This window comes from Oncorhynchus keta, chromosome 5 (assembly GCF_023373465.1).
Source record: "Oncorhynchus keta strain PuntledgeMale-10-30-2019 chromosome 5, Oket_V2, whole genome shotgun sequence".
Taxonomy (NCBI): domain Eukaryota; kingdom Metazoa; phylum Chordata; class Actinopteri; order Salmoniformes; family Salmonidae; genus Oncorhynchus; species Oncorhynchus keta.
In genome coordinates, this window is record NC_068425.1 from 2,273,457 (window position 1) to 2,291,832 (window position 18,376).

Genomic DNA, 18,376 nt, shown 5'->3' on the forward strand with positions numbered 1-18,376 from the left:
CTTTAAAAGTAACTTCAGAGTAAACATTACTCAGTTCCAGGTTAGATGGTGTTTTCAGGTCTCTTGTGTTTATTTTGCTGGTAGTCGGTTTGCCAGCGCATTCGTTGTATATACCTAGGAAATAATCTTAGGTAGTAGGAATCCTTCCAGGCAATTCTGTCCAAAATTAGGTTGCAGGTTTGGAGTTTTGATTTGGATTGAAGGTTATGTTGTGGAGGGTAGAATCCTGTATATGTCCTCGCAGAAAAACTCAACTTTATCTAGCTCTTAATCCATCTTTCTATAAAAACATGCTGAAAATACAGGAGCCCATCTGCTCATTAGCTCTCTCTGAATGTTTTACTCTGAATTTCCACATAATTTAAATATATAAACATATGTGGAAATATATAGCAGTCACGCTGGACAAGTGTGCCTGCTAAATTACTAAAATGTTATCTACAATCACCACTCACTCATTTCATGCATTCTGTAATATTGCTATTAGGATTTTGGTTGGGAACAACACCAAACAGTATATCATGTCTGGATACATAATTGAAGTAGGTCAGTTTTTTTTTCTCTTCAATCCATGCATCAACTGGCTAAATAAACAGAACTTGAAACCTCCAGCAGATAAAGGAGATTGATACAAAAAGATTTTATTTTCACAATATCAAAAGTCAACAGTGAACCCTACAGAGATTTGTGGATCAATAGGCATCAACAGGGTAGAGAGAAAAAAAATAAACAGTTGTGTGTAGTGATCCCATTTAACCAGTTACTTTATTTGTTTGAGTGTAGGTGCATGCTGAGTAGCATTGAGAACAATGTTTTTGAAAACTGAGGTGGAGACGAAACACAAGCAAACAGTAAACTGAAATAGCAAACTGGAGCAAAAATAATTTTTGCAGTTCATCCTTTACACAACAGTTATACAAAAATCTAAGAAAAGAAAAATGTGTAAGAAATTATGCATATGGAAAATTCAACCCAGAAATGGGGTTTAATTTCCTATATCTGCAGATTAAAATATTCTCATCTCCTTTCAAGTATCCCGCCATCTGTAGGACAATGTTCCCATTTTCAAATGTAAAAATACTACAAGATTAGGGGGAATGGCAAATACCAAACGACTCAATGGCGGCAAGAGGGGATAAGAGAAGTTAATAGGAGGGGAGGAAGAAAAAGGAGAACTCCGTGATGGCCATTTTATAGAGCTGAAATAACAACAGTCATGGGCACAGTTTCAAACGGACCCAAAGCGGCCACAACTAAATACTTCATGATCTTCCGACCAAGGTCCGGACAGTATCAGCAGTATGGTAATAGCTCCACCTCATCCTCTTGACAGGGTAGATAAAGGGCTAGGTAGAGTTTCTTCCATATTGCTCACACCGACACAGCGCTTTCATTTCTCCAGTGGGGAATCAAGAAGTGTCTAGAGTGGGGCTTGCAACCCTGGTCCTGGAGTGCGGCAGACACTTCCTGTTTTTGATTAAACTGACCTGGAAGACCAAGTGTGGTGAATTTAGGCAATCACTGAACAATAAGCTTAGTAGCTCAGTGTAGCTCTTTGAGACAATTGTACAGTACCTGCGGCACTCCAGGAACAGGGTTGTCTACCCCTGGTCTAGGGGTCAGTTTGAAACAGAACTGAAGAGATTCAAGACACCAGAATCCATCCTAACATAAAGGGCGCGTTCCTCTGCCCAGGCATTGCTGACGCATGCCAGATCTTACAACCCCTGGATAGGTATTTTAAGTATCAGCTAACCACATCAAGTTATAGCAAACGATGCATCAAGTTATAGCAATCGACGACAGTCGATGACGTGGCACGTAACCATTGGTTGATGCACGCAACGACTAAGCAGGGGAACGCGACCAAAGGCGCCATATTCCCTCCAGGGTGAGAGGTCACAGGAAGTAGTCTGCCACTGGCTTTTTGGAGGGAATGCCCCTGGTTTCCTGCGGAGCGGCTTCAAATATGATGAACTCCCTCTGCAGGTGCTCATCCAGCTCCAAGATGGCCGCCACATTACCACATCTGTTTGTCACAGAGAGAGAGAGAGAGAGACAGAAGGGGGCAGGAGAGAGAGGTGGTTGCTATTGCGCCCTAAACATTGTTATAAGCTAACAAAGCACATGCATACACAGCAGAGTTTGGCCATAAACTCAGCAGTTCAAATACAGAATATATAGGAAGGGAGAAGAAAACGAGACAAGCGAGCAAGAAAAAGATGGAGACAGGACACAGACCTGTAGCAGTAGTTGGGTGCAGACCACACAGTGAGCACGGTCTCATTGAAGTGCCACTTGTATCCCTCCATGACCAGCTGGTGGGCCCTGCAGATCATGTGGATGTCGTTGGCTGCGTTGAACTGGGCCACCACGTCACTGCCAAACAGGTAGCCCGCCCCCCTAGGGCTCACACCCCACCCTGTGGTGTCTGGGAGAGAGAGGAGCAGAGACATTCTGGTTGCTACTGGAGTCATCTCATTCCTTTTCGTTGGGGCATAGATGCTACAATGTGTGACAGGATGACTTGGAGGAATCTTCACCATCTTGCTTACAGCTACACGTTTTTGGGGCAGAAGTTTATTTAGGGGGTTGTTTTTGGACAGTACCAGTATCTTACCTTCTGGGTCAGACCACAGCAGGTCACACATGGGGCCGTCGTGAGGCACTTCCTGCTTCCTGTCGATAGTTCTGATTTGGTCCAGAGTTTGAATAGATGGAGAAAGGCCGCCGTGCACACAGAATATCTACACAAAGAGAAAATATAAACAACATGTAAAGGGTTCGTCCCATGTTTCCTGAGCTGAAATAAAAGACCCATGACATTTTTCATACGCACAAAAAGCGTATTTCTCTCAAGCTTTGGCCACAACTTTAGTGAGCATTTCTCCTTTGCCAAGATGATGCGCCACACCTGTCAGGTGGACGGATTAAGAAGCCGATTAAACCGCATGATCATTAGACAGGTGCACCTTGTGGTGGGGACGATAAAAGGCCACCCTAAAATGCGCAGTTGTGTCACACAACACAATCCCACAGATGTCAAGTTGAGGGACTGTGCAATTGGCATGCTGACTGCAGGAATGTCCACCAGAGCAGTTGCCAGAGAATTGAATGTTAAGTTCTCTCCCATAAGCCATCAACATCTAGAGATGTTTGCCGACGTCAACATTTTGAACAGAGTGCCCCATGGTGGCGGTAGGGTTATGGTATAGGCAGGCATAAGCTATGGACAACGAACACAATAGCATTTTGTTTAATCAAAGGCCATTTGAATGCACAGAGGCCCATTGTTGTGCCATTCATCCGCAGTCATCACCTGAAATTGCACGGCCCCATGTCGCAAGGACCTGTACACAATTCCTGGAAGCTGAAAATATCCCAGTTCTTCCATGGTCTGCACACTCAGAAATGGCACCCATTGAGCATCTGTGGGATGCTCTGGATCAACGTGTATGACAGCGTGTTCCAGTTCCTGGCAATATCCAGCAACTTCACATAGCCATTGAAGAAGACTCAGACAACATTTCACAGGCCACAATCAACAGCCTGATCAACTCGATGCGAAGTAAGTGTTGCACTGCATGAGGCAATTAGATTTTTTTCCAGGGTTTCTGTGAGCAACAGATGCATATCTGTATTCCCAATAATGTGAAATCCATAGATTAGGGCTTAATTTATTTATTTCAATTGACTGACTTTCTCATATGAACTGTAACTCCGTAAAATAATTAAAATTGTTGCATGTTGTGTTTATATTGTTGTTCAGTCTAGTTAAGGCCTTGACACAATCCAACTCCAGAAACAGGTTTCTTTAAAAACATTCTTCCTCATACAGCAGCAAAACATGTTTGAACCGAGTCCAATTGCGATTGTTACTTGCATTAATTACAGAGTTAACAATTACAGAGGAAAACTAGAGCTAGCAGGAAAGATATAAAGAGGGGATATTGTGGCAAGTCATGCTGTTTTAGTGAGAGCTAGCTATTTAGTGGGACTAGCCAATCTAGCATGGTCCCAGATCTATTTGTTCTGAAATGTCAACTACTATGTTCATTGTCACGTCCCTACTTGGCATGACCATAGGAGTTGGTAAGATGGCACAAATAACAATCAGAGAGAAGCAGAGAAATATGACTGAAGGGGCCGGGGAGCGCACCTTGCCGTCGATGATGGCAGAGAGGGACAGGTAATCAAAGATCTCGGTGCAGTATCTCCAAACAGTGACCGAGCCGTACTTGCGGAGGCACTCGTCATAGAAGCCATAGACCTGTGTGATCTGCCGTGACTCATGGTTCCCTCGGATCAGAGTGATCCTGTCTGGATAGCGCACCTGTGGGAGGAGGAGGGGGTAAGTTACGTGTTAGAATAGTTCCTTCAGAGGGAACCTACTGGCTAAAAAGCAAATGAGAGGGGTGGTAGGTCCAACTTTGACCTATAGGGAGCTTAGGTTAGTAGTAGGGCTAGACACAAAGGGCACACATCGCACAGTACAATGAAGATGTACACAAACATTTCCAATCATTGCATTTCCTGAATTTATACAAGTTTAAATTGAATTAACGCCCACCTTGCATAGCATTAGAAACACTACTACAGAGGCGGTAAAAGAGAGTCAGAAGAATACAAATAATCGAATAGCTTTGATTTGGCTTCTCTCGAGTACCTTGAGTGCTAGCAGCAGCAGGAACGTCTCCACACTGTAGAAGCCTCGGTCCACAAAGTCACCCATGAAGAGATAGTTTGTCTCCGGAACATCACCCCCAACCTTGCACACACGCAATTGAAGTGTTAAAATAATGACACAGCAAAAAGGGCACAGTAGAATATGACATGTATGTAAATTACATAGAGTTTATGGCATTATGAAGAAAAATGGTGCATATGTTGAGTTTGGAACTGTACACACACACCGCACAGAGCAGCACTCAGAAATCATACAGATGAAATGCAGACAAAGAAAACAGACAACTTACTCTAAACAACTCCTTCAGGTCATAAAACTGTCCATGGATATCCCCACACACCTGTGATAGAAAAGGAGAATTGTAGGGAATTAAAGGGAAACCATTCTTGAAGTAAAGCGGAGCAAAAATGTATTTAATCCACTAATACTAAACATGTGCTTGTAACATAGAAAAATCTATATTTGTGTTTTGACCTTTAACAACGTTTATTAGAGGTAAGGGTAGCGCTATCTTGAATTGCCATGGTAGCGCCGATGTGTCATTGCATTGGTAGGAGTGAGAAGATTGTGAGTTTTGGCACAGAGACGGCAAGTGAATGCTGCCACTGGGAATTTCCTCGCCTCTACCGGACTGCGATCAGGACAACAATATTAAAGGAATGAAACTGTATACAATTAATTTTGATGTAATGACATGTACACTTTAGAGTATTTTTTCAGTTGATGAGTCGGTGAAAATGAAATTGACAACAAGCCGAGTAGACAAATCAGCCAAAATGAGGCAAATTAGTTAATAACTAGCTAGCCAGCCTACTTGATTGAGCTCAACTTGTCTTTTTTATGTAAATATTTTCATTGATAACTACAAACTAAAATACTCCTATTGACACTTTGAAGAGCATTTGTCATTAGGTATGAGCTAGACCTTGCTAACACGAACTGGCTAATGATTAAGTTAAATATGAAGAAGTGCTGCATGGTATACTGGTACCACGGTACCAAAACATCATGATACTTATGGATACCAACATTTTAGAACACCATAGTGCCGTTTCATATGATACTACCTGCGTTATGTATTAATAACATTTAGACTACGGGGGGTTGAATAATGAGGCGCATGGCTAAACACGGAGTTTAGCTTAAGTACATGTTCATTAAAAGTAGTTAGACCTACGCCCCGGTTTGTCATTATACAAGGAACAAAACATGGTGTCAAATTGGTAGTCGCTATGACGAGACAAAGAGAAAAGCAGGACTCCGCAAATTTCCGTGATGAAAATTGAACATTCTACCACAAGTGAAGTGACGCGAGTAGTCGAAGATGCTAGCATGCAAGAGCGAGGACAACGAGACACAGCAGCAAGAGTGACAGTAGCGAGAGCGAGGCTGCATTGGAATCTGTTGACGAGCAAGTTGATGAGCAACATACTGAAGAGAAATTGACACTGTTCCTGTTCTCCGTCATGGATAGGCCTAGCTAGTCCTTCTACACAGTTAACAGGAAATCTAGCTGACAGTTGGAAACATTTCAAGCAGAGATTCAATTTCTACCTAGCTGCCAGTGGAGCAGGGGGAGATGACAAATGGAAGGCTTCCATTTTTCTGCATGTTATTGGAGAGGATGAATTGGACATTTACAATAGCTTTCAGCAAGACGAGGCAAACTTGACACCGACTGTGCTAAATTTGAGGAGTACTTTGTACCATGCCAGAACGTCACGTTTGAGAGATACAAGTTTCTCTCATGATCAGAAACAGGGTGTCAGTTTTGACCCGTATTTGGCTGAGCTGAACACACTGAGCAAAACGTGTGAATTTGAAAAACTGAAAAAGACTCACTAGTGAAAGACTTTCCTGTCTGTGGCACACTTATAAAGCAGTGAATGTGTGTCCCAGCAGCCGAAACCACCAGAGCACAAGCTAAAGAGCTGCACAGGGATGAGACGTCAGTGCATGCAATAAAAAGAGAGGAGCACCACACACACACACACACACACACACACACACACAACAAAACAAAAAACAAGCAAGAGGGAAATCAAAACACTACATGTGGAAAATGTGGATTTATCGACAAGCAAAAAAATTGCCCTGCATATGGCAAATCATGTAACAACAATCATGTGGGAAAAATAATCATTTAACAAAATGCTGCAAAGCTGAGGCTACAAAGAAAAATGGTTCACACAGTCAAGGAGATTGAAGAAATCTTTGTTGAGTCTGGAAATAGGCAACGCAATAAAAGCTGAATGGATTGTGCCATTCACTGTGAATGAAACTATAATACCATTCAAGCTTGATACTGGAGCACAGGTAAACCCTGTTGTTACTGGATGACTACAAAACACTGAAGGTGAAGAGCAAAATACACCTGGTGAAAATTAAGGTTACTGGTTATACTGGGGAGAACGTACCAGTCAAAGAAAGCTGAATAGTAACTTTACAGCACAAAGGAAAACAGTTCAAAGCACAGCTGCTGATCGTGGAAAAGTGTACAGCCTATTCTAGGAATCAATGCATGTGAAAAGCTCAATTTGTTGAAAAGAGTGTATGTATTGGCATTACAGACTGAAAATGTCCAAGAATCGCTACTGGCCGAGTACGAGGACGTGTTTGAGGGTCTTTTGTATGTTTACCAGGAAAACACAAAATATGTACTTATGACAAAATGACTCCAGTTGTGCATGCATGCAGAAAAGTTCCATTTTGCACTGAGGAAAAAGCTCAAGGAGGAACTCGGACACATGGAAAAGATGGATGTCATCACAAAAATGGACGAACCTACAGACTGGGTAAGCTCACTGGTTATTGTGGTGAAAAAGAACAGCGATCTCAGGATATGTCTAGACCCAAGAGATCTCAACAAAGAGAGAGAGAGCATTTCAAGTTGCCAACAAGAGAAGAGAATGTCGCAGTTTGCTGGAGAAAAGTGGTTCAGTAAGCTTGATGCCTCATCAGGATTCTGGCAAATGAAGCTCGACGATGCAAGCTTAAGGCTATGCACATTGAACACACCTGAGGGCAGGTACAGATTTCTTCATCTACCATATGGGATTCTCTCAGCGTCAGAGGTCTACCACAAGACAATCCACATGATCTTCGAGCACATTCCAGGAGTGGAGACCATGATGGATGACATCATCGTCTGGGGGTCCACAAAAGAAGAACACGACGCGAGAGTGAGAAGTGCTGGACCTGACACGGAAAGTCAACCTAAAACTAAACAAGGACAAATGCGAGTTTGGTGTGAAAACACTTACCTTCGTGGGAGACGTACTTTCAAAGGATGGAGTCAAACCAGACCCGAGGAAAACATTAGCCATCAACAACATGGAGCGCCCGGAGAAAAAGGACGACGTGAGATGCTTCATGGGCATGATCACCTACATTGCAAAGTTCATTCCGCAACTTTTAGCAAAGTCCGCTCCACTCAGATGTCTTCTGGAACAGATAAATGAATGGGAATGGTCCCATGAACAGGAAAACTGCTTCAAAAACAAAGACCATCACAGAAGAGCCCGTGCTCAAGTTCTACGATCCAGAGAAAAGCACAAGGATTTCTGCAGACGCGTCAGTTTGGCTTGGGAGACTTCAAAGTAGACACGACCACAAACCATTGGTGTCAATCATGTCTAAGCCACTGAATGATTGTCCAATGAGAATCCAAAGAACGTTGACCAGACTGCAAAAGTATAATGTGAAGAGGATCTATACCCCGGGAAAGTTTGTTCGCCGCCGACACTCTTTCTCAAGCAGTCGACAAGAGAGCTTTGAAACACAGAAACGCACAGATTCAGGCCTACGTCGACATGATCGTAGCGTCACTTCCTGCGTCTTCTGAGAGAATGGAGCAGATCAAAAGAGAAGCTGCAGCTGACCAAACAATGATAGAGTTGAAAGAAACAACACTGATAGGATAGCCCGCACAGGAAAACTGTCCAAGGAGAATACAGGATTACTGGATGTACAGGGCAGAGGTCACCATTGTGGATGACAGTGTTCAAGGGCAACAATATTCTCATGGGAATGACACTACGCAAAGAAACGCTACAGAAAATACACGAGGGCCACTTGGGTGAGGAAAAATGCAAACGACAAGCACGAGAAGTAATGTACTGGCCAAAAATGAACCAGGCTTCATGTGAACTGTGTTTGACCGACAGGCCAAAGCAGCAAGCAGAGCCACTAATGCCTTATCCAGTACCCAACAGACCCTACTACAATGTTGGAGTTTACCTTTTTGACTGCAATGGCAAAAGTCACATTGTTGTTTCTGACTACTACTCAAACTACCCTGAAGTAGCAACACTGCCAAATACCTCCAGCAAAGCTGTAATCACCTACCTGAAATCAGTCTTTGCAAGACATGGTGTTGCGTCTGACCTGTACTCGAGCAATGGCCCGCAGTTCTCAAGTTTCGATCATTCGCTAACGACCGGGGATTCTGACACAACACCTCCAGCCCCAACTTCCCAAGTCCAACGGCTTAGCAGAGTTCAGTCAAAATTGTCTGATGACAAAAGGCACACGATGGAAAGGAGGATTTCCCCAAAAAATCTGACGAGCACATGGGAGGGCTGTGCGGTCCCCCAAAGAAATGCCACCCCACACCATGACTGACCGACCGCCAAACCGGTCGTGCTGGAGGATGTTGCAGGCAGCAGAAAGTTCTCCACGGCGTCTCCAGACTCGTGTCACGTCTGTCACGTGCTCAGTGTGAACCTGCTTTCACCTGTGAAGCGCATAGGGCGCCAGTGGCGAATTAGCCAATCTTGGTGTTCTCTGGCAAATGCCAAACGTCCTGCACAACCCCCATCTGTGGATGTCGGGCCCTCATACCACCCCCATGGAGTCTGTTTCTGACCGTTTGAGCAGACACATGCACATTTGTGGCCTGCTGGAGGTAATTTTGCAGGGCTCTGGCAGTGCTCTTCCTTGCAAAGGCGGAGATAGCGGTCCTGCTGCTGGGTTGTTGCCCTCCTACGGCCTCCTCCACGTCTCCTGATGTACTGGCCTGTCTCCTGGTAGCGCCTTCATGCTCTGGCCACTACGCTGACAGACACAACAAACCTTCTTGCCACAGCTCGCATTGATGTGCCATCATGGATGAGCTGCACTACCTGAGCCACTTGTGTGGGTTGTAGACTCAGCACCACCAGCATTCAAAAGTGACCAAAACATCAGCCAGGAAGCATAGGAACTGAGAAGTGGTCTGTGGTCACCACCTGCAGAACAACTCCTTTATTGGGGGTGTCTTGCTAATTGCCTATAATTTCCACCTGTTGTCTATTCCATTTGCACAAAAGCATGTGACATTTATTGTCAATCAGTGTTGCTTTCTAAAAGGACAGTTTGATTTCACAGAAGTGTGATTGACTTGGAGTTACATTGTGTTGTTTAAGTGTTCCCTTTATTTTTTTGAGCAGTAAGTAAGTAATTAATATACATTTAATTTTTAATTTTTACCTTTATTTAACCAGGCAAGTCAGTTAAGAACACATTCTTATTTTCAATGACGGCCTGGGAACAGTGGGTTAACTGACTGTTCAGGGGCAGAACGACAGATTTGTACCTTGTCAGCTAGGGGGTTTGAACTCGCAACCTTCCGGTTACTAGTCCAATGCTCTAACCACTAGGCTACGCAAGGTCAGAGCGGAACCGACTAAGATACAGTAGAATAGTATAGAATACAGCATATACATATGAGATGAGTAATACAAGATATGTAAACATTATTAAGTGAATGAGATACCATTGAATGGTATAGAAAACAATATATACATATGAGATGAGTAATGCCAGATATGTAAACCTTATTAAAAGTGACTAGTCTTCCATTCCTTAAAGTGGCCAGTGATTTATAGTCTATGCCTATAGGCAGCAGCCTCTAATGTGCTAGTGATGGCTGTTTAACAGTCTGATGGCATTGAGATAAGCTGTTTTTCAGTCTCTCGGTCTCAGCTTTGACGCACTTGCACTGACCTCCCCTTCTGGATGGTAGTGGGGTAAACAGGCAGTGGCTTGGGTGGTTATTGTCCTTGATGATCTTTTTGGAAATCCTGTGATATCAGGTGCTGTAGGTGTCCTGGAGAGCGGGTAGCTTGCCCCGGTAATGTATCAGGAAGACCGCACCACCCTCTGGAGAGCCATGCGGTTGTGGGCGGTGCAGTTGCCATACCAGGCTGTGATACAGCCGGACAGGATGATTTCAATTGTGCATCTGTAAAAGTTTCAGGGTTTTAGTTGACAAGCCAAATTTCTTCAGCCTCCTGAGGTTGAAGGGCTCCGTTTCACCTTCACTACACTGTCTGTGTAGGTGGTCCATTTCAGTTTGTCAGTGATGTGTTCGCCAAGGAACTTGAAGATTTCCACATTCTCCACTGCGGTCCCGTCGATGTAGATAGAGGGTGCACCCTCTGAAGTCCACGATCATTTCCTTTGTTTTGTTGACATTGAGTGAGAGGTTGTTTTTCAGGCACCACACTCCCAGAGCACTCACCTTAGGCTGTTTCGTCATCATTGGTAATCAAGCCTACTACTGTTGTGTGGTCTGTAAACTTTGAGTTGGAGGCATGCTTGGCCATGCAGTCATGGGTGAACAGGGAGTACAGGAGGGGGCTGAGCATGCACCCTTGTGGGGCCGCAGAGTTGAGGATCAGCGGAGGTGATGTTTCCTACCTTCACCACCTGGGGGCAGCCTGTCAGGAAGTCCAGGATCCAGTTGCACAGGGCAGGGTTCAGACCCAGGGCCTCAAGCTTAATGATGAGCTTGGAGGGTACTATGGTGTTGAATGCTGAGCTATGTCAATAAACGTATCGTTTGAGCCGTTGAATTGAGACTTCACTTTGTCTCAATACTTACGTTTTGCCTTGTTTGATTTCCTTGCGGAGTGAATAACTACACACACACACATATATATATACACATATATACACATATATCCATCCCGCGAATGCTACCATCTATCCACGGTCTCTGGTTAGGGTAGGTTTTAATAGTCACACCGGGTACCACATCTCCTATACACTTCCTCCTAAACTCAGTCACAGTATTTGTGTATGGGTCTTGATTATTTTCGCAAGCTGCCCGGAATATTCCAGTCCACGTGACCAAAACAATCCTGAAGCGTGGATTCCTGAATAGTGCGAAGCATGTGTCCTTCCTGTTTGAGTTTCTGCCTATAGGACGGAGCAAGGTGGAGTTGTGGTCAGATTTGCCGAAAGGCGGACAGGGGAGGGCCCTGTAAGCATTCCGAAAATTTGAATAGCAATGGTCGAGAGTCTTAGCAGCGTGAGTAGTACAGTTGATATGTTGACAGAACTTCGACAGCAGAGTTCACAGATTTGCTTTGTTAAAATCCCCAGCTACAATAAATGCAGGCTCAGGATGTGGTTTCCAGCTTGCAAAAGTCCAGTGAAATTCCTTGAGGGCCATCGAAGTAACGGCTTGAGGTGGGATGTTAACGGCCGTGGCGATGACGAAGGAGAATTCTCTTGAGAGATAATATGGTCTGCATTTAATTGAGAGGTATTTTAGGTCGGGTGAACAAAAGGACTTGAGTTCCTGTATGTTTCCAGAATTACACCAGTCGTTAATCATTAAAAACACCCTTCTGTCCCGGAGAGAAATTTATTCCAGTCTGTGTGATGTACTGAGAATCCTGCTGGCTTTACCGGCTCTGAAAGAGTATCCCGAGAGAGCCATGTTTCTGTGAAACAACGTATGTTACAGGCCCCCTTGCTCTAAGCTCACCAACTTTGTTATCGCAAAGTCTAAACCTTTCGAGGGAGGTTCTACTAAGCCAACATATGGATTTGTTTAAAGATGGTCATACCATGGATCATTTAGATATTTTATTTTAGGGCCCCTGTAGGCATCAGAAAATATAAAATATTCAATTAGACTTTCACTACTATAGCCCATTAAAACACATTGAATAACACATTCATAAATGGCAAAACAGACAGTCAAAATATAAATCATAAGGAATAAGGTTTTGAAGTGTGTCATATAGGAGATATACTCTGGAAATATTTGTGTTCTTTGGACATTTATAAACCCTTTTTTGTTGGATAGTGCTGAGCGATTAGCTCTTTTTGGAGGTCAGTTTAGTTAAATAAATCACTTTAAAATGTTTTTTTAATTTTATTTTTTACATTAAATGCATTATGTGGGTTGAATGCTGTAACACAGAATAAAACAATTAATAAAAAAATCCCATGACGGTAATGACTGCCCATTACTGCTTACTAACCATTTATCTACATTAATAAAAATATTTGATGAGTTTATTATTTCATTCCAAGTCATCATTTCATATAGAGCTGCTACCTATGTGGTCTGACAAAAATCACAATTTTAGTAGTTTTCAAAGTAAATAAAGACATAGCCTACTTTTATGAATGCTGAATACCAACTATCAATCCCTTAGATCATGTATTTTCAGGCTCGCGAAGCAACTGCTTTCTATCTCTCCATCCTGTGTTCTCTCTTCTCTCAGTCTCTTGCGCCGCACAGACCGGACAAGTTTAAGTATGCTTACCTATGTAGAATATTGGCCTGGAAACTACAACTCCCTACTACATCGCACAGTTCAGGCTTGATCTGATATATCTACAGAAACTGCATATTATAATAGCTTAAACTGAATGATTTTGATGGGAATTTGTGTATTATGTTAGATTGACTCACGGGTGTATCAATAGATTTAAGGATTATGGACAATCAGATATGAAATGTTACAGGTTTGCTCAAAACCTTTGGACAATAAAATGTAACTGTCACCTTGCAAGCCGTTTGATAACTTGCACAACTCCCTTCCATTCATTGTTCCATTTTTTATGTGCTGAAGGGTCATCATTACTTGGGGAAGATGAGGACGAGATTGAAAACGGACAAGCAGGAGGAAGTTTGAGCCACCACATAATACTGCTGCCTCTGCCAAGCTTTTTGACTGGAAGGTAACTGTCAATGATTATTGTTTTGTACCATTAGGCCTATGTATTTTTTTTTTAAACACTCACTCTCTATATGACACTGTGGTGCACTGTCAGCTCTCAGACCTTTGTGTTGAGGACGACACTATAGACATGTCACCTGTGCACCAGGGAGTCAATAGTTGAACCCACAGTAACAAGGAGAGGCAGGGGCTGAAGAGACTGGACAACATGCTGCAAACAGTGCTGAGAGACAATCACACCCTCGCAGGACAGATACATAGATATACATAGGTACAAGTGAAGTGACTCCTAGTCTTCACCCAATAGCTTAGATTGTCATGAAAGATGAAAGTTGTATATAATGTTATGGTTATGATAGCATGATGTAACTTGCACTTTGTTTTCAGGGTGGAATGAGATTATGTATTCCCTTAAGTAATATAAATCTTTCCATAAAGTTATGTAAGACTAAATTACATTTGTAATATGTTTTGGTGCGTATATGCATTTACTATACTATCCAAATAAGAAAGTGTCTGATCGCAGAACCTTCCATAAACTTCTACAAAAATACCACTGGTCTTTAAAACAGCTGTAACTCATTCACAGTTAAAAGGTATTACTATTCTGATATCAGACAACCCTTACAAAACAAGGAAGATTCAATATATTCTAAGTGTTTCTCTATCTTCATTAGGAAGTGTAAATTGCAGTTTGGGGAAAAAAAAGTGTATGGCACATTTTCACAAGTGTTTTTTCTTGACTGATTACCATTTGATTTACGTCATATCATTTGAAAGGGCTGTTTCTCAGCTTTCAAAATATGTATCATGTTTTCATAATGGTTTGACACCAGCAAAGTGTAGCTCATTTAGGTATGCAAGATCTCAGTAAATTCAGGAATTTCAAAACTCTCCCAACCGATGATGCAACAATGCCAATATGGCGATTTACAATTAAGTCAGGTTTTACAGTCTGTCTATCGACATGTCTGTAGACAATTGTCTTAGCGACATCATGAACATTCTATCGTCGTCCGACATCAAACTTTATACTTATGAAAAAGTATAAACAAAACAGCCTCTGCATGACATCAGCACCCCAGTGCTCCAATTGCATACTTTTTTTTAAATCACCAATAAAACCCATCCGTTTAAAAATGGAATTCAGTAAATGTCAACCTAGCAAGCCAGGCAAATAAAAAGCTATTTTCTAAACAATGTTTTGGTTCGTTGTCTAGCCAGTTCAAATAATGACCACAGTATAGCTGACAACATCTAAACTTTAGTTACTTGTGATCCATTATTACAGGAAAGTAAAGCAACCTAATTATTTACAAGGTAATGGTCGAGCTTACAGAAAATAGCTTAGTGCCATAGTGTGACAAAAATAAAAGTTGGTCATTCTGAGAATTTTTAAAACAGCATCATCAAATGAGGATTTGGTCTGGTTGCTGTGACAGTACGGTAACCACATCAACGGACACTGCGAGTTGCAGAGAAGTAAAACGCTTTTTTTCACATCTGTGCGACAAGGAAAGTGACGGTCTACAGACATTCCACCTGAGTATAAATCAAATGTTGTTTTGACCAGTGACACTGGTCACATTCTAATTGCCTACAAACATGTAGACCAAGTATGAACTAGACTTTACAGTTAACTGGGGTTCTAAAGCCTAGTGTTTCCATTGCCCCTTAATGTATTCAGCCATCCAATATTACACGTAACACGAGGGCTCAGATTGGGAAGTGCAAATAATGGCAGTCTAGGCAGATCTACGAAGTAACCAAGGTGTCTTCTATTCTAAAAATACTCACAGTAACGGGAGAATCCACCCTCTGTACGTTACTCTCCTCTACCAGAATCTCCCTGTAACACAAACAACAGGCTTAGTGATGAAGATTTAGATAGTATCAGAAATGTTACAGTAATATGGCCTTTGTGTTTAATTACCTGGCCTTGGCACACAGTGCTTTGACTTCATTTTCCTTGATAAGTTCACAACGCCTAAGTTGTTCTATCTGTCTGTCCAGATCACTGATGTCCCCCATTGTCACACACATATGGAGCGAGAGGCTCACACACAATCCTCACTCTGGGGTCTGGAGGAGTCACCTACAGGGCCTCGCAAACACAGTGTGTATTCTTCACACACAGTCACCCTGGTCCGGAACACACACACACTCGCTGTTCAGGCAGTTATAGTCACAAAGAGAGAGCGGCAGATAGAGGGATCTATGGAAGAGTAAGAAAATACATTTTTTAGAGCATGGTAACATGTAGACATTGTTATATGTCTGTTCTGTTCAATGTGAGGACTTCAAATGGTAGAAACCCCAATAAACCAACTAGCGTAATTAGTTAGCGTTACTAGCGAAGTTTGCGAGTTAGTTAGCATGAAGTGAGTTAAACATTAACATAATAACGTTAGTTAATTGGTAACGTTACCTCAGTCAGCTAGTTGGCTGGTCTTTTCATTAAGGTTGGTATTATGGCTATATTTGTGTTCATATGGAATACTCAGATAATTTGTGGTAGAAAAGAGAACTGCGTTGTTAGGATTAGCTAACAATCTTGGCCTGTTTATCAGGTACTTACGAAATGCTAACGTTGCTTAGCTAGCTAATTTAGCTTGCTAGCTAGCTGTTACCAATGTGTTCTAGTCGAAACGTCGTAATCCAAAACTAACATAAATACCTTTGAATATTGGGGAAGAAGAACTCGAGATACATACATATAGCTGTTTTATTCCACGTAAAAGCAATTTTTCCGCTCCACCACGGTTATCTTTTTTTCACCGGTTCACCAAACCACAGCCGGACGGGCTCTGTCTGCAACTTCCGCTGTCGGGAACGCGCATTTCGCAGTCATGAAACGGGAGGGGAATTTTTCAGTTTTTAAGCAAATTTCCGACAATTCTACATTTTAACATGACTAATGCTGTGTTCTTATGATGAAACATTATAACAACATCAATGGGGGCCTGACTGTTTACATATATTTTCTACATACTTTCTATTTGGTTTTAGTCGTTTAGGTTGCCACTGAAATAGTTTTTTCCATCCTGAAAATGTCAAATAATAACAATATTTATTTACTATCCACAAACAATTTCACCCCCATTAATGTATATGGACCCCCCGATGGCATTTTCTATGTATTGGCCAATGAGAGGCTTTGAAGCCATTGGCACTCCCCAGAAGAATTGATGGAATTCTACAGAATTTTAATTGAATGTTGTAAGGACAATGTTACATGTATTTAAGTCTTTTTTGTTGTTGTAGTGCAGACACTAACATTAGTACTTAAAAAATATATAAACTTGAAGGAAAATGTATATATATATATATATTGTTTTTTTGTTTAGCGCACATAAAATCTAAATTTAACATGCAACAATTTAAAATATTTTAGTTACAGTTCATGTAAGGAAATCAGTCAACTGAAATAAATAAATTAGGCCCTAATCTATGGATTTCACGACTGGGAATACAGACAGATATGCATCTGTTGGTGGGTCTCATTTCATATCAAAATGATCATTTTAACCATGTTTTGAGGCTATGAAATAGTTGTTTACATTTACATTGTTTTTAAACACTGGGAGTAAACAAGCCTATAGTTTGGGTTCTGACTTGGTACGACAGTTGAACTTAGCTCATGTGGCATTTACAAGTTATATTCTTCAATAATCAAGGGGTATAAACAGTTGAAGTTGGAAGTTTACACACTTAGGTTGGAGTCATTAAAACTCATTTTTCAACCACCCCACAATTCTTGTTAACAAACTATAGTTTTGGCAAGTCGGTTAGGACATCTACTTTGTGCATGACACAATACATTTTTCCAACAATTGTTTATAGATTATTTCACTGTATCACAATTCCAGTGAGTCAGTTGACTGTGCCTTTAAACAGCTTGGAAAATTCTAGAAAATGTCATGGCCTTAGAATGTTCTGATAGGATAATTGACAACATTTGAGTCAATTGGAGGTGTACCTGTGGATGTATTTCAAGGCCTACCTTCAAAATCAGTGCCTCTTTTCTTGATATCATGGGAGAATCAAAAGAAAAAGCTAAGGACCTTGTGAGGATGCTGGAGGAAACAGGTACAAAGGTATCTATATCCACAGTAAAATAAGTCCCATATCGACAAACTGAAAGGCCGCTCAGCAAGGGAGAAGCCACTGCTCCAAAACCGCCATAAATAAATCCAGACTTTTTGCAACTATACATGGGGACAAAGATTGTACTTTCTGGGGAAATGTCTTCTGGTCTGATGAAACAAAAATAGAACTGTTTGGCCATAATGACCATAAATATGTTTGGAGGAAAAAGGGGGAGGTTTGCAAGCAGAAGAACACCATCCCAACCGTGAAGCATGGGGTGGCAGCATCATGTTGTGGGGGTGCTTTGCTGCAGGAGGGACTGGTGCACCTCACGAAATAGATGGCATGAGGGAGGAAAATTATCTGGATATATTGAAGCAACATCTCAAGACATCAGTCAGGAAGTTAAAGCTTAGTCACAAATGGGTCTTCCAAATGGACAATGACCCCAAGCATACTTCCAAAGCAAAATGGCTTAAGGACAAAGTCGAGGTATTGGAGTGGCCATCACAAAGCCCTGACCTCAATCCTATAGAAAATGTGTGGGCAGAACTGAAAAAGCGTGTACGAGCAAGGAGCCCTACAAACCTGACTCAGTTACACCAGCACTGTCAGGAGGAATGGGCCAAAATCCACC

The 18,376-nt window shown here is 42.0% G+C and overlaps 1 protein-coding gene across 4 annotated transcripts; it reads right to left on the reverse strand.

Moving 5' to 3' along the window:
* Positions 1 to 616: 616 nt before the first annotated feature.
* Positions 617 to 16,516, reverse strand: LOC118384279 (serine/threonine-protein phosphatase 4 catalytic subunit B). 4 transcript variants are annotated; one of them, XM_035770670.1, is made up of 9 exons: positions 16,365 to 16,516; positions 15,584 to 15,865; positions 15,448 to 15,499; positions 4,977 to 5,027; positions 4,667 to 4,768; positions 4,160 to 4,333; positions 2,621 to 2,747; positions 2,242 to 2,431; positions 617 to 2,029 (listed from the first exon to the last, which is right to left on the reverse strand). In XM_035770670.1, exons 2-9 carry the CDS (start codon positions 15,691 to 15,693, stop codon positions 1,900 to 1,902), a joined length of 936 nt encoding a protein of 311 aa, XP_035626563.1. In that variant the 5' UTR covers positions 15,694 to 15,865; positions 16,365 to 16,516; the 3' UTR covers positions 617 to 1,899. The 4 variants fall into 4 exon arrangements, with proteins under 4 accessions (XP_035626563.1, XP_035626566.1, XP_035626564.1 ...); XM_035770673.2 differs by having other exon boundaries at positions 15,584 to 15,792; positions 16,365 to 16,514; XM_035770671.1 differs by having other exon boundaries at positions 16,328 to 16,482.
* Between the last annotated feature and the right edge of the window lie 1,860 nt (positions 16,517 to 18,376).